Source organism: Ornithorhynchus anatinus, chromosome 11 (assembly GCF_004115215.2).
Source record: "Ornithorhynchus anatinus isolate Pmale09 chromosome 11, mOrnAna1.pri.v4, whole genome shotgun sequence".
In the NCBI taxonomy this organism is placed as follows: domain Eukaryota; kingdom Metazoa; phylum Chordata; class Mammalia; order Monotremata; family Ornithorhynchidae; genus Ornithorhynchus; species Ornithorhynchus anatinus.
The window spans coordinates 4,150,885-4,163,104 of NC_041738.1; the positions used below are offsets into that span (position 1 = coordinate 4,150,885).

The window sequence follows — 12,220 nt, forward strand, 5'->3', positions numbered from 1 at the left end:
CCTTGGGCAAACCACTTCATCTCTCTGTGTCACAGTTACCTCATCTGCAAAATGGGGCTAAATTACAACTATGAGCCCCATGTGGAACAGAGACTGTGTCCAACGTGATTAGCTTGAATCTACCGCAGTGCTCAGGACAGTGCTTGACACATAGTAAGTGCTTAACAAATATCACTGGAAAAAAAAAGCCTGAACACTCCTAGCCTCCGGGGATTCCAGACCAGCCAGACCCCCGGGGTTGCTGAGAGGAGGGGAGGTTCCATCCTAAGCTCCAGAATCTCCTGACAGGGACCAGGCTGAATGATCTCTCAATCAACACTAGTTATCAATAACCTACACTGTTATCAGTAGAGCAGTGTGAAAGAGCTGGGAGCCAGAGGACCTGGGTTCTAATCTGAGCTCTGCCACTTGCCTCCTAGGTGGCCTTGGGCAAGACCCTTCACTGCTTTGTACCCCATCTTTAAAACAGGGACTATTTACTAATCAATTAATGGTATTTATTGAGTACCTACTGTGTGCATCGACTGTATTAAGCGCTTGGGAAAGCTCGGTACAGGAGAGTTGGTGGACACAATGGGGAACAGCAAAGTATAAGAATATGTACATTGGTGGGAGGGGGCTGAGGGTGGGATAAATATCAAGTGCTTAAGGGGATTGTAAAATCCAAGAAGGACAGGGCCTGCCTCAGAGCTTGATTACCTCATACCTACCCGCACGCTTAGCACATAGTAAGCATTTTTTATGGTATTTGTTAAACACTTATTATATGTCAAACACTGTTTAAAGCTCTAGGGCAGTTGCAAGTTAATTATATAAGACACAGTCTCTGTCCCATATGGGGCTCACAGTCTAAGCACATAAATACCACAATTATCATTATTATTAGAGCCCTATACTAACCACTTGGGAGAATACAATGGTCAGCAGATGAGATCTGTGCCCTCAAAAAGCTTCCGGTCCAGTAAGTGAAGAAGGATGAGAAAAGGTGAAGAAGGCAGGTATGGGCACCCTGGAAGGGAGAGAAATCTCATGACTAGCCCCTAAACCCTCCTGATCTTAAAGAAAAGGGAAGTCAATTAGAAAAGAAGAAGGGTGCCTTAGTGGATAAAGCCCGGACCTGGGAATCAGAAGGACCTGAGTTCCAATCCGAGCCCCACCATTCGTCTGCTGTGAGACCTTGGGCGAATCACTTCACTTCTTGTGGCCTCAGCTATTTCATCTGTACAGTGAGGATTAAGATTCTGAGCCCCATGTGGGACAGGGACTGTGTCCAATCCAATTCCTTGTATTCACCCCAGCATTTAGAATACTGTCTGACATATAGTAAGAGTTTTAAACATACCATAATAATAATAATAATAAGACACTCTATCCTGTCCCCCATGTCCTGTTGCTCCGTGGAGCATTATGAAGGAAGAGAAAGATTCAGGTCCCTGCCCTTGAGAAGAAACTGATAAGGGAGACAAGTAGGCACACATATAAAGGAAATGCAAACACAAGTGGGAGGCAGCTTGTAAACAAATAAAAGAAACATAAGCCCTCTAAAGACAAACACAAAAACATATCAATTACAGAGGCGCAAAAGATAACTGGATATTAGGATGAGTCAAATACTTGGAGCTGAATGGGGTTAATCTGGGAAGCCCTTTTTTATAATGGTACTTGTTAAGCGCTTACTATAAACCAGGGTTGTCAGGTTGGATACACTACTTGTCCCACTTGGGGCTCACAGTCTTAATCCAGGGAAGCTCCTTATCGAGGACAGAAAAGGATCTTTAGTAAATCAATCAAGGATGTACACTGAATGCTTACTCTGTGCAGACACTGAACTAAGCACCATGGAGTGAACAATACAATGGAGTTGGATGACACGATCCCTTTTTTAAAATAGTACTTGTTAAGTGCTTACTACATGGTAGGGACTGTTCTGAACTCTGAGGTAGATACAAGAGAATCAGGTTGGATAAAGTCCCCGTCCTGCATGGGGCTCATAGTGTTAATCACCATTTAACAGATGAGGTAAATGAGGCCCAAAGAAGTGAAGTGATTTGCCCATGGTCATAGAGCAAATGAGTGGTGGAACTGGGACAAGAATGCTGGTCCTTTCCTCAAGGAGCTTACAGTCTAGAGGAGGCTACAAGGCCGATGACACAGCCCTGGCCTGGGAGTCAGAAGACCCAGATTCCATTCCCAACTCAACTCGTGAACTGCTGTGAGACCCCTAGCAAGTACTGTAATTGCTCTGTGCCTCAGTTTCCCCATGTGTAAAATGGGGATGAAATGCCTGCTCCTTTAGATTGTGAGCCCTGTGAGAAACAGGGACTTGTGTCTGATCTGCTTATAATAATAATAATGTTGGTATTTGTTAAGTGCTTACTATGTGCCGAGCACTGTTCTAAGCACTGGGGTAGACACAGGGTAATCAGGTTGTCCCACGTGGGGCTTACAGTCTTAATCCCCATTTTACAGATGAGGTAACTGAGGCACCGAGAAGTTAAGTGACTTGCCCAAAGTCACACAGCTGACAAGTGGCTGAGCCGGAATTCGAACCCATGAACTCTGACTCCAAAGCCCAGGCTCTTTCCACTGAGCCACGCTGCTTATGTGGTATCTACCCCACTGCTTAGTAGTGTTTGGCAGATAACTATAATTATGGTATTTGTTAAGCGCTTACTATGTGCCAGGCACTGTAATGAGTGCTTAACAAATATTGCAATCAATCATTCAATCATACTGGCTATCTTTAGGTCTGCTACCCAAGATGCCCAGAACTGCAGGGTTACAGATTTCTGGCTTGGTCTATTGTGCTCCACCCCAACCCATGGCACTCTGCCAGCTGGGCAGCTGGATCTCCTTTTGGGCTGCTGAGTTTGGGCTTGTCCTGCCCAGCCCAGAGGGACATGTGCCACCCTCTTGCCCCTGGAAGGGAAGTGGGACAGGCTAGGGTTAAGGGTGAGAGGGTTGGGGGGGGTCCCCTGCCTTTGGAAGCTCTGGGTCTAAGATATTCCCCCCACCCCAGCCCCACCACTGGGGGAACCCACTCTGGGGGAGGAGGGGATGCTGGCAACGAGGAAGAGCTGACAATCCTGCCAGCTTGCCCACTCCAACTGTCCCAGACCGGATGGGGGGTGGCACTGGGTAGACTACTGAATGCGCCCAGCACTGCCTGGGGCAGGGCCAGAGCCGGCGAGGCGATGGCAGGGCAGAAGTCTGCGGAAAATTAAAACAGAGTAGAGATGAGCAGGTGATGGTGAGAGAGAGGCAGAGACTGGGAAGAAACAGAGTCACAGTGAAACAGAGAGACCCAGAGAAACAACGAGACAGAGACACAGAGATAGAGAAACAGTAATACAGAAAAAGACACACTGAGGGAGTCCCAGAGAGACCCAGAAAGAGAGGGAAAGAGACACAAACTGAGGATGTCACACACAGACACACATACACAGAAGAAGTCCCAGAGAGACCCAGAAAGAAAGAGACACACACAAAGAAGGAGTCTGAGAGACACTCGGAAAGAGAGGGGCAGAGACAAATACAGAGGATGTCATACAGAGAGACACACAGAAGGTAGTCCCAGAGAGAACCAGAGGCCAGAGAGATGAAGCACCGGAGCAGAGAGTAGGAGCGAAGTGGAACAGAGGAGGGAGGAAGCGGAAGGCCCAGAAAACCTAGTGGGAAGTAGCCCAGAGCTGGAGTCGGCCTGGACTCTGAGACCACCCTGGCCAGGCTGTTGGTCCTCTGGGGCTAAGAATCAGAAGGACCTTGGTTCCAATCCTGGCTCTGACACTTGTCTGCTGTGTGACCTTGGGCAAGCCACTTCACTTCTCTGTGCCACAGTTACCGCATCTGTAAAATGAGGCTAAATTACAACTGTGAGCCCTGTGTGAGACTTGGACTGTGTCCAACCCTATTCACTTGTATCTACTCCAGTACAGTACCTGGAACATAGTAAGTGCTTAATGAACACCAATAAAAACAAAAGAGGGTCGTGCTTCCTCAGGGTTTTCCCGCCAAAAATCTCCCGGAGCGGCCGTGGACACTCACGGAGGTGTGCTGGCAGCCTGATCGAGTCTTCCTCCATCCTGAGAGGGCGGGGCCCCGGTACGTGGAGCGGAGACGAGGACGGGAAGTTTGGCACCGGGCTGGCCGGGGGTGTGTAGGAGATCCGTTCCTGCTGTGAGAGAGAAGAGCGGGGAGAGGGGTAAAATTACTGGGGACCTCGAGGCTTGTAGGCAGAATCATAGGGGGATGGGGATGGAAGGGGGATGGACGGTTCCATGAGGCCCAAATTATTCCATGCTGAAGTGGCAAGTCCCAGTGGAAAGTGCACGAGCCTGGGCGTCAGAGGACTGGATTTTCATCCCAGCTTGTCACCTGCCTTTTTTTTGTATTTGTTAAGCGCTTATTATGTGCCAGGAACTGAATTAAGCACTGGGGTAGATACAAGATGATTGGGTTGGATGCAGTCCCTGTCCCACTTTCACAGTCTTAATCCCCATTTTACAGATGAGGTAACTGAGGCACAGAAAAGTGAAGTGAATTGCCCAGGGTCACACAGGAAACAAGTGGTAGAGTTGGGATTAGAAGCCAGGTCCTCTGACTCCCATGCTCATGCTCTTTCCATTAGGCCACGCTGCTTCTCATCTACCTGCTGCATGACCTTGGGCAAGTCACTTCTCCTCTCGGTGCCTCAGTTTCCTCATCTGTAAAATGGGGATGAAATACCTGCTCACCATCCCAGTTAGACTTGGGAATCCCATGTGGGGCAGGGTCTGCATCCAATCTAATTGCACTGTACCTACCCCAATGTTTAGCACATAATAAACCCTGAACAAATGCCACAGTAGAGATGCAGGGTAGCTTAGTGGAAAAAGCACGGGCCTGGGAGTCAAAGGACGTGTCCTCTAATCCCAGCTCTGCCAATTGCTTGCTGGGTGACCTTGAGCAAGTCACTTCACTTCTCTTTGCCTCCATTTCCTCAACTATAGAATGGGGATTAAATACCAGTTCTTCCTCCTACCTAGACTGTGAGCCCCATGTGGGACAAGGACTGTATCTGGCAAAATTATCCTGTACCTACCCCAACGCTAAGAACAGTATTTGATGCTTAGTAAATGCTTGACAAATAATAAAAAAAAATTACCGTTGCTCCTATCTCTCACAAATCACAGCCCCACGGTTATGATACAGTAAACAGGCTACCCTTTGGTTCTGAGGAGGTAGGAGGCAAGGAGGGGGCAGTTCAAACCCTTGAAGTTTCATGCTTTTCCTCCAAAAAGTTTTTAAAAATCTCCCCAATAGAGGTAAGCGAATCACATTGTATTTTCCCAAACCAGCTGGGGCACGGGGCAGCGGAGGAAGAGGAGAGGGAGAAAGAGATGTTCCAGTTGAAAAGCCTGGAACGCAGTTTTCCTCAATCTCTTCTTAGAAGTATGTAATTTAAAAATAAATCCGCCCGTCGGTGGAGAAAACCGAATTTCCGCTCTCTGGCTTGAGCTCCAAAATTCTCTTCAGAGTGTGACTCTGTACCCACAGTTAACAAGACGCTGCCTCGGGGCAGTTGTTTTAGGCCAATTTTTAAAATTATTTCCCTAATCTGTCTGGGTAAGTCCACGGACTCCTCCAGACGCCACTCCCAGAAAGATGGCCAGGTTAGTGCTGCCAGAAGTATTGATATTTCAAAGTCTGAAGTCCCTTGAGCAAGACCTCAGAAGGCCCATCCTCTGACCTGAAGCCCAACGCACCCCTCTGCCTCATATCATCTGTCCCCAGATCTCGGACCCCCAAGTCATTCATTCATTCAATCGCATTTAGTGAGTCCTTAGCGCATGCAGAGCAAAGCACTAAGTACTTGGGTAAATAAAATTCAACAATAAACGGACACATTTCCCACCCATAATGAGCTCACAGTCTAAAGGGGGAGACAGACATTAATATAAGTTACAGATATATGTATATAAGTGCTGTAGGACTGAGGGGGGATGAATAAAGTCAGTAAATCAGGGTGACGCAAAAGCGAGAGGGAGAAGAGGAAAGGGCTTAGTCAGGGAAGGCCTCTTGGAGGTGATGTGTCTTCAATAAGGCTTTGAAGGGGGAGAGAGTAATTTTTGTTGGATTTGAGGAGGGAGGGTAGTCCAGGCCATAAGGAGGATGTGGGTGAGAGGTCAATGGCGACAGAGACGAGTTCAAGGCACAGCGAGAAAGTTAGCAGTACAGGAGCAAAGTGTGGGCTGGGCTGTAGTAGGAGAGTAGCGAGGTGAAGTAGGAGGGGACAAGGTGATTGAGTGCTTTGATGGTTGAAGATGCTGAAGTGGATGGGCAAGCATTGACATTTCTTGAGGAGTGGGGATAAATGGCTGAATGTTTCTGTAGAAAAATGATCCGGGCAGCAGACTGGAGTGGGAAGACAGGAGGCAGGGAGGTAAGCAAGAAGGATGATATGGTAATCAAGGCGGGAGAGGATAAGTGAGTGAATGGAATAATGTGGTAGCAGTTTGATGCAGAGGAAAGGACGGATTTTAGCGTGTTGTGGAAATGGAATGGACAGCATTTAGTGATGGACTGAATATGTGGGTTGAATGAAAGAGGACTTGAGGATTAATGCCAAGTTAAGTTATAAATCCCGGAGGTTTAATGTTTGGCTTGGATGGTTATCTGCCCAGTGTGATGCTGGGTGGTCCAGTTTCCAGCTGTTCTGTCCCCAGCCCAGTGGTAATAATAATAATAATAATAGTACTTTTTAAGCGTTTACTATGTGTCATGCACTGTTCTAAGCACTGGGGATGATACAAGTTAATCAGGTTGGACACAGTCCCTGTCCCACATGGGGCTCACATTCTTATCCCCATTTTACAGGTGAGGTGACTGAGGCAAAGAGAAGTTAAGTGACTTGCACAAGGTCACACAGCAGACGTGGCAGGTCCTTCCGACTCCCAGGCCTGTGCTCTATCCACTAAGCCACACTCGTTATTAATAATAATAATGGTATTTGTAAAACACTTACTATGTGCCATGCACTGTACTAAATGCTGGGGTAAGATACAAGATAATCAGGTCCCATAGGGGGCTCAGTATCTAAATCAGAGAGAGAAGAGGTTTTGAGTCCTCATTTTGCAGATGAGGGAACTGAGGCACGAACCCAGGTCCTCTAACTACCAGGCCCAAGCTCTTTCTATTAGGCCAAGTTGCTTCTCAGATAAACAGTGAGCCTCACTTTTTGAATCTGGAAAATCAATCCATCAATGGTATTTACTGAGCGCTTCCTGTGTGTGGAGCACTGTACTAAGCACTTGGGAGAGTACAATATAACAAAGTTGGCAGATACATTCCCTGCCCACAATGAATTTACAATCTAGAGGGGGAGACAGACATTAATGCAAATAAAGAGGTTACGGATGTATGCTGTGGGGGTGAGGAAGGGGTGAATAAAAGGAGCAAATCCAAGTCAAGGGCAACACAATGATGCCTCTTGGCTGACGTTAACAAAGGACGGCAAGGCCTCAGCTCCGAGCTGGGGAGAGGGTAGGTACTGGAGGGAAATCGGGTGGGGGAGAAAGGGGCCGGTCTTTTAACGGGGCCAACTCCAAGCACGGCTAAGCAGCTTCTGCTCCAACTCCGCCTGGTTGCTCGTCCCTAAAATCCCAAACACCCGTCATCCCTGGCTCGGCCCGGTCCTGAGGCCCCTGCGACCCTCCGGCCATCGCCCCAGGGCACCGAGTCTGTTTTGGGGGGCGGGTGGGGTTCCTGAAGAACCGAAACTGTCTTGTGGAGACAGATTATGCAAGCTCCCGCCCACCCCGAGAGCATGGGCCGCTGGCTTAACGTGGGGATTTTGCAACCAAACTCATTTCTCATGAAGCCCCGTGACCCGTCCGGCAAACCGGGAGGTGGGTTTGGCTTCCGATGCAGAGACCCTGACCGGGAACGGGTGGGAACTGGAACCACTGGCTAGGTCCGCAGACTGGAATCATTGACTGGGGCCGCAAATTGGAACCAGTGGCCGGATCCTTGAACTAGAACCCCTGGTCAGGTCCAAGAACTGGAATCATTTGTGGGGTCTGCACGGGCCAAACCTGGTATCATGGATCCTGGGAGGGGAGGGCCATCCAGATAAGGCTGACCCCTTGGGAAACTGCAGCTCATAATCCCAGCTCCAAGCCCATTCTTAGGACCCCTCCTGATTGATCAATCAATCCATTGTATTTATTGAGCAAGTACTGTGTGCACAGCACTGGAATGAGTGCTTGGGAGAGTACGATATAACAATATAACAGACACATTCCCTGCCCATAAATGAGTTTACAGTCTAGAGAGAGAGACAGACATTAATGCAAATAAATGATGCATTGTATATAAGTGTTGTGGATCTGGGGGTGGGGTGAATAAAGGGAGCAAATCAAGGGAAGAGGCAAAAGGGAATGGGAGAAGAAGAAAGGAGGGCTTAGTCAGGGAAGTCCTCTTGGAGGCGATAGGCCTTCAGTAAGGCTTTGAAGGTATGGACAGTAATTGCCTGTTGGATATGAAGAAAATATGATGGGCAGGGGGTGAACTTTTCCAGCCCCCTAACAGCAGGCTTCCACCCCTAAGAGATGCTGAGGGGAGTCTTCCAGCCCCAGGAGAAGCTACCAGCAGTAGGGTCACCTGCTGCCCTGCCTGGGCCTCAGCTTCAATCATGTAGACGGAGGATCACTCACGAGGATGCAATCTCCCTGGAAGGACACCTCATCCAACCCGAGAAGACTGAAGCAGCGTGTCCTAGTCAATACAGCACGGGCCTGGGAGTCAGAAGGACCTGGATTCTAATTCCAGCTCCACAAGTATCTGCTCTGTGACCTTGGGCAAGGCACTTAATTTTTCTGTACCTCAGTTATCTCATCTGTCAACTGAGAATTAAGACAATGAGCCCCTTGAGAGACAGGCACTGGGTCCAAAACTGATTAGCTTGTATCTAGGCTGTAAGTTATGGACAGGGAACATTTATGCTAATTCTGTTGTTCTGTACTTTCCCAAGCGCTTAGAACAGTGCTCTGTACATAGAAAGTGCTCAATAAATATCATTGACTGATTGATAGATTTATACCGGCGCTTAGCATAATGCCTGGCAAATATAAGCATTTGGATGCCGTGGGTTATTTTTATTTTTTTTAAAAGAACTCTTTTAAGCTGAGATGTGAAGTTCCATCAACTAGCCCTCCTGGAGTTGACTGGCTAACGGAACAGAATTTTACCAACCTCTCTGAGATCCCACCGGGATGCAGGAAGCCTAGATCTTAGAACAGTGCATGGCACATAGTAAGCACTTAACAAATACCATTATTATTATTATTATTATTATTATTCTTATCTTAGGGATTGCTCTGAGTCCTGATCTCTCTGGGCCCCACAATGGCAGACGGAAAACATTTTATTTAATAATAGCGATGGTGGTATTTGTTAAGCACCGACTTTGTGCAATATGCATTGGGGTAAATTATCAGAATGGACACAGTCCCCCATCCCTCATGGAATCTCCAGGATGGCAGTGGGGCAAAGGTCAGCATTTGGGGGCTGGAAACGCCCAGCGAGGTGATAATCCACAAGATTGATGATCACTCTACCTTCAAAGCCTTATTAAAATCACATCGATCAATCGATCAAATTTATTGAGCACTATCACATCTCCTCCAAGAGGTCTTCTCTGACTAAGCCCACATTTTTTTTTTATGGTACTGGTTAAATGCTTACTGTGGGCCAGGCACTGTACAGCGCTGAGGTGGATATACGCTAATGAGCTTGGGCACTGTTCATATCCCACATGAGGCTCCCAGTCTTAATCCCCATTTTATAGGTGAGGTAACTGAGGCACAAAGAAGTGAAGTAAATACTTGAGGTCACACAGCAGACAAGTGGCGGAACCAGAAATAGAATCCAGGTCCTTCTGACTCCCAGGTCCATAATCTAACCACTAGACCATACTGCTTCTCATTTCTCCTACTTCCTTTCCCTTCTACATTACCTCTGCATTTGGATCAGTAACCTTTAAGCATTTGATATTCACCCCACACTCAACCTCAACGGCACTTATGTCCATTGCTGTGATTTATTTTAATGTCTGTCTCCCTTTCTAGACCGTAAGTTCCTTGTGGGCAGGGAATTTTTTATTTATTTATGGTACTAAGCACTGGGGTAGAGAGAAGGTCCCACGTGGGGCTCACAGTCGTAATCTCCGCTTTACAGATAGGTAACTGAAGTCCAGAGAAGTGAAGTGACCTATTCAAGGTCACAGAGCAGACAAGTGGCAGAGCTGGGACTAGAACCTAGGTCCTTCTGACTCCCAGGCCCCTGCTCTACCAACATGTCTACCAACTGCGTTGAATTGCACTTTTCACAGCGCAGAGTTCAGTGGGCTGTACCCAGTAAGTATTGAATAAACCCCACTGATTCCCCTTCACCCGGGCATGACCTCTGGATCTTGAGAAATCTAGTCCAACTGTCCACCCCGGGAGCCGCCGGGGTCAGGCAGGGACACTTCCCCTTTCGGAAGGAAGCCTGGCTTGCTTCCCTCATCCCCAGTCCTTGTTTCCCAGCCCTGGGGCCCCCACCCTTCCTGCCTGCTGGGAATTGCCTCAGTCATGCCTGCTCCCCACAGCCCCCACTGGGCCACGAAACCCCATCGACATAGCCCCCCACCCTCTGGGTGGGACATCCATGGGGGAGCGGTTTGCGAGAGGGAAGGTTGGGCCCCTGGAGGATCCCCTCTTCTCCCCATGGCCACTCCAACAGCATCCAAGTGGACAATGAGGAGAGTCCTCTCACTCCATCTGCCGAGGCAACTGCACATCCAGTCGGGAGGTGGGGGATAGAAAGGGAAGCTTTGGACATGGGACCTTCTGGGAACCAGGAGAGGAAGCCTTGTGGGAGGAAGGAAGGGGGCCCAGAGAATCACCCCATTTCTCAAAAAAATCCCAGTGAAATCCCCTTGGCTCTACCATGTGCCTGCTGTGTGACCTTGGGCAAGCCACCTTACTTCTCGTACCTCAGTTTCTTCATCTGTAAAATGGGGATTCAATACCTATTCTCCCTCCTACTTAGACTGTGAACCTCAGATGGGACAAGGACTCTATCCAACCTGATTACTTTGCTTCTACTTAGTACCATGCTTAGCACAGACTAAATACTTAACAAATAAAAGTAGCACGGCACAGTGGATAGAGCATGGGCCTGGGAGTCAGAAGGTCATAGGTTCTAATCCCGGATCCGCCACTTGTCTACTGTATGACCTTGGGCAAGTCACTTCACTTCTCTGGACCTCAGTTACCTCATCTGTAAAATGGGGATTGAGACTCTGAGTGCCATGTGAGACAGGGATGGTGTCCAACCCGATCTGCTTGTATCCAGCGCTTAGTACAGTGTCTGGAACATAGTAAAGTGCCTAACAAATACCATAATTATTATTATTATTATAATTAAACCTCACAATTAATATTATTATATCATCCATTTCCACCTGCATCCAGCAGAACCTCTTGGTTTCCAAGCCCTTGGCAGCTCTCTCTAGTTCTCAAACATCTATTCCTCCCAAACTTCCCTTCTTCCTGTTGGTCACTCTTGACTCTCCCACCTCCGACCCCCCACTCACACTGTTCCCCCAGGCTCTCTCCCCAACAAGTCCACCAGAGCTCAGCTCTTCCCAACTTGAAAATGCTCTTGGGAACCGATCTTCTCCAGAAAGCTCTCCCAGATTCATCTTTCTTCTCCCCAAGTCATCACCACAGCCCTTTCACTCTCAGACTCCCAAAGTAGTTCTGCCCATATCCAGAGTCACCTCTCCATCTTAAAAAGCCCCCACTGATGGTGAAATCGAGATTCAGTGTGGTCTAGTGGAAAGAGCACGGGCCTGGGAGTCAGAGGACCTGGGTTCTAATCCCGGCTCTGCCACATAATAATAATAATAATAATAATAATGGTATTTGTTAAGTGCTTACTATGTGCCAAGCACTGTTCTAAGCACTGAGGTAGGTACAAGGTAATCAGGTTGTCCCACGTGGGGCTCACAATCTTAATCCCATTTTACAGAAGAGGTAACTGAGGCACAGAGAAGTTAAGTGACTTGCCCAAAGTCACAAAGCTGATAAGTGGCAGAGCTGGGATTAGAACCCATGACCTCTGACTCCCACTTGTCTACTGTGGGACTTTTGGAAAGTCACTTATCTTTATTGTGACTCAGTTACCTCACCTGCAA

At 48.0% G+C, this 12,220-nt stretch overlaps 1 protein-coding gene across 1 annotated transcript in view; it reads right to left on the reverse strand.

Annotated features, from left to right (window-relative positions):
- ETV6 (ETS variant transcription factor 6) overlaps nt 1–12,220 on the reverse strand; it is a 125,056-nt gene that overhangs the window by 50,857 nt on the left and 61,979 nt on the right. The window contains exon 2 of the mRNA XM_029076034.2: nt 4,045–4,174. Coding sequence (XP_028931867.1) covers nt 4,045–4,174 — 130 coding nt within the window. The remainder of the gene's footprint in view (nt 1–4,044; nt 4,175–12,220) is intronic.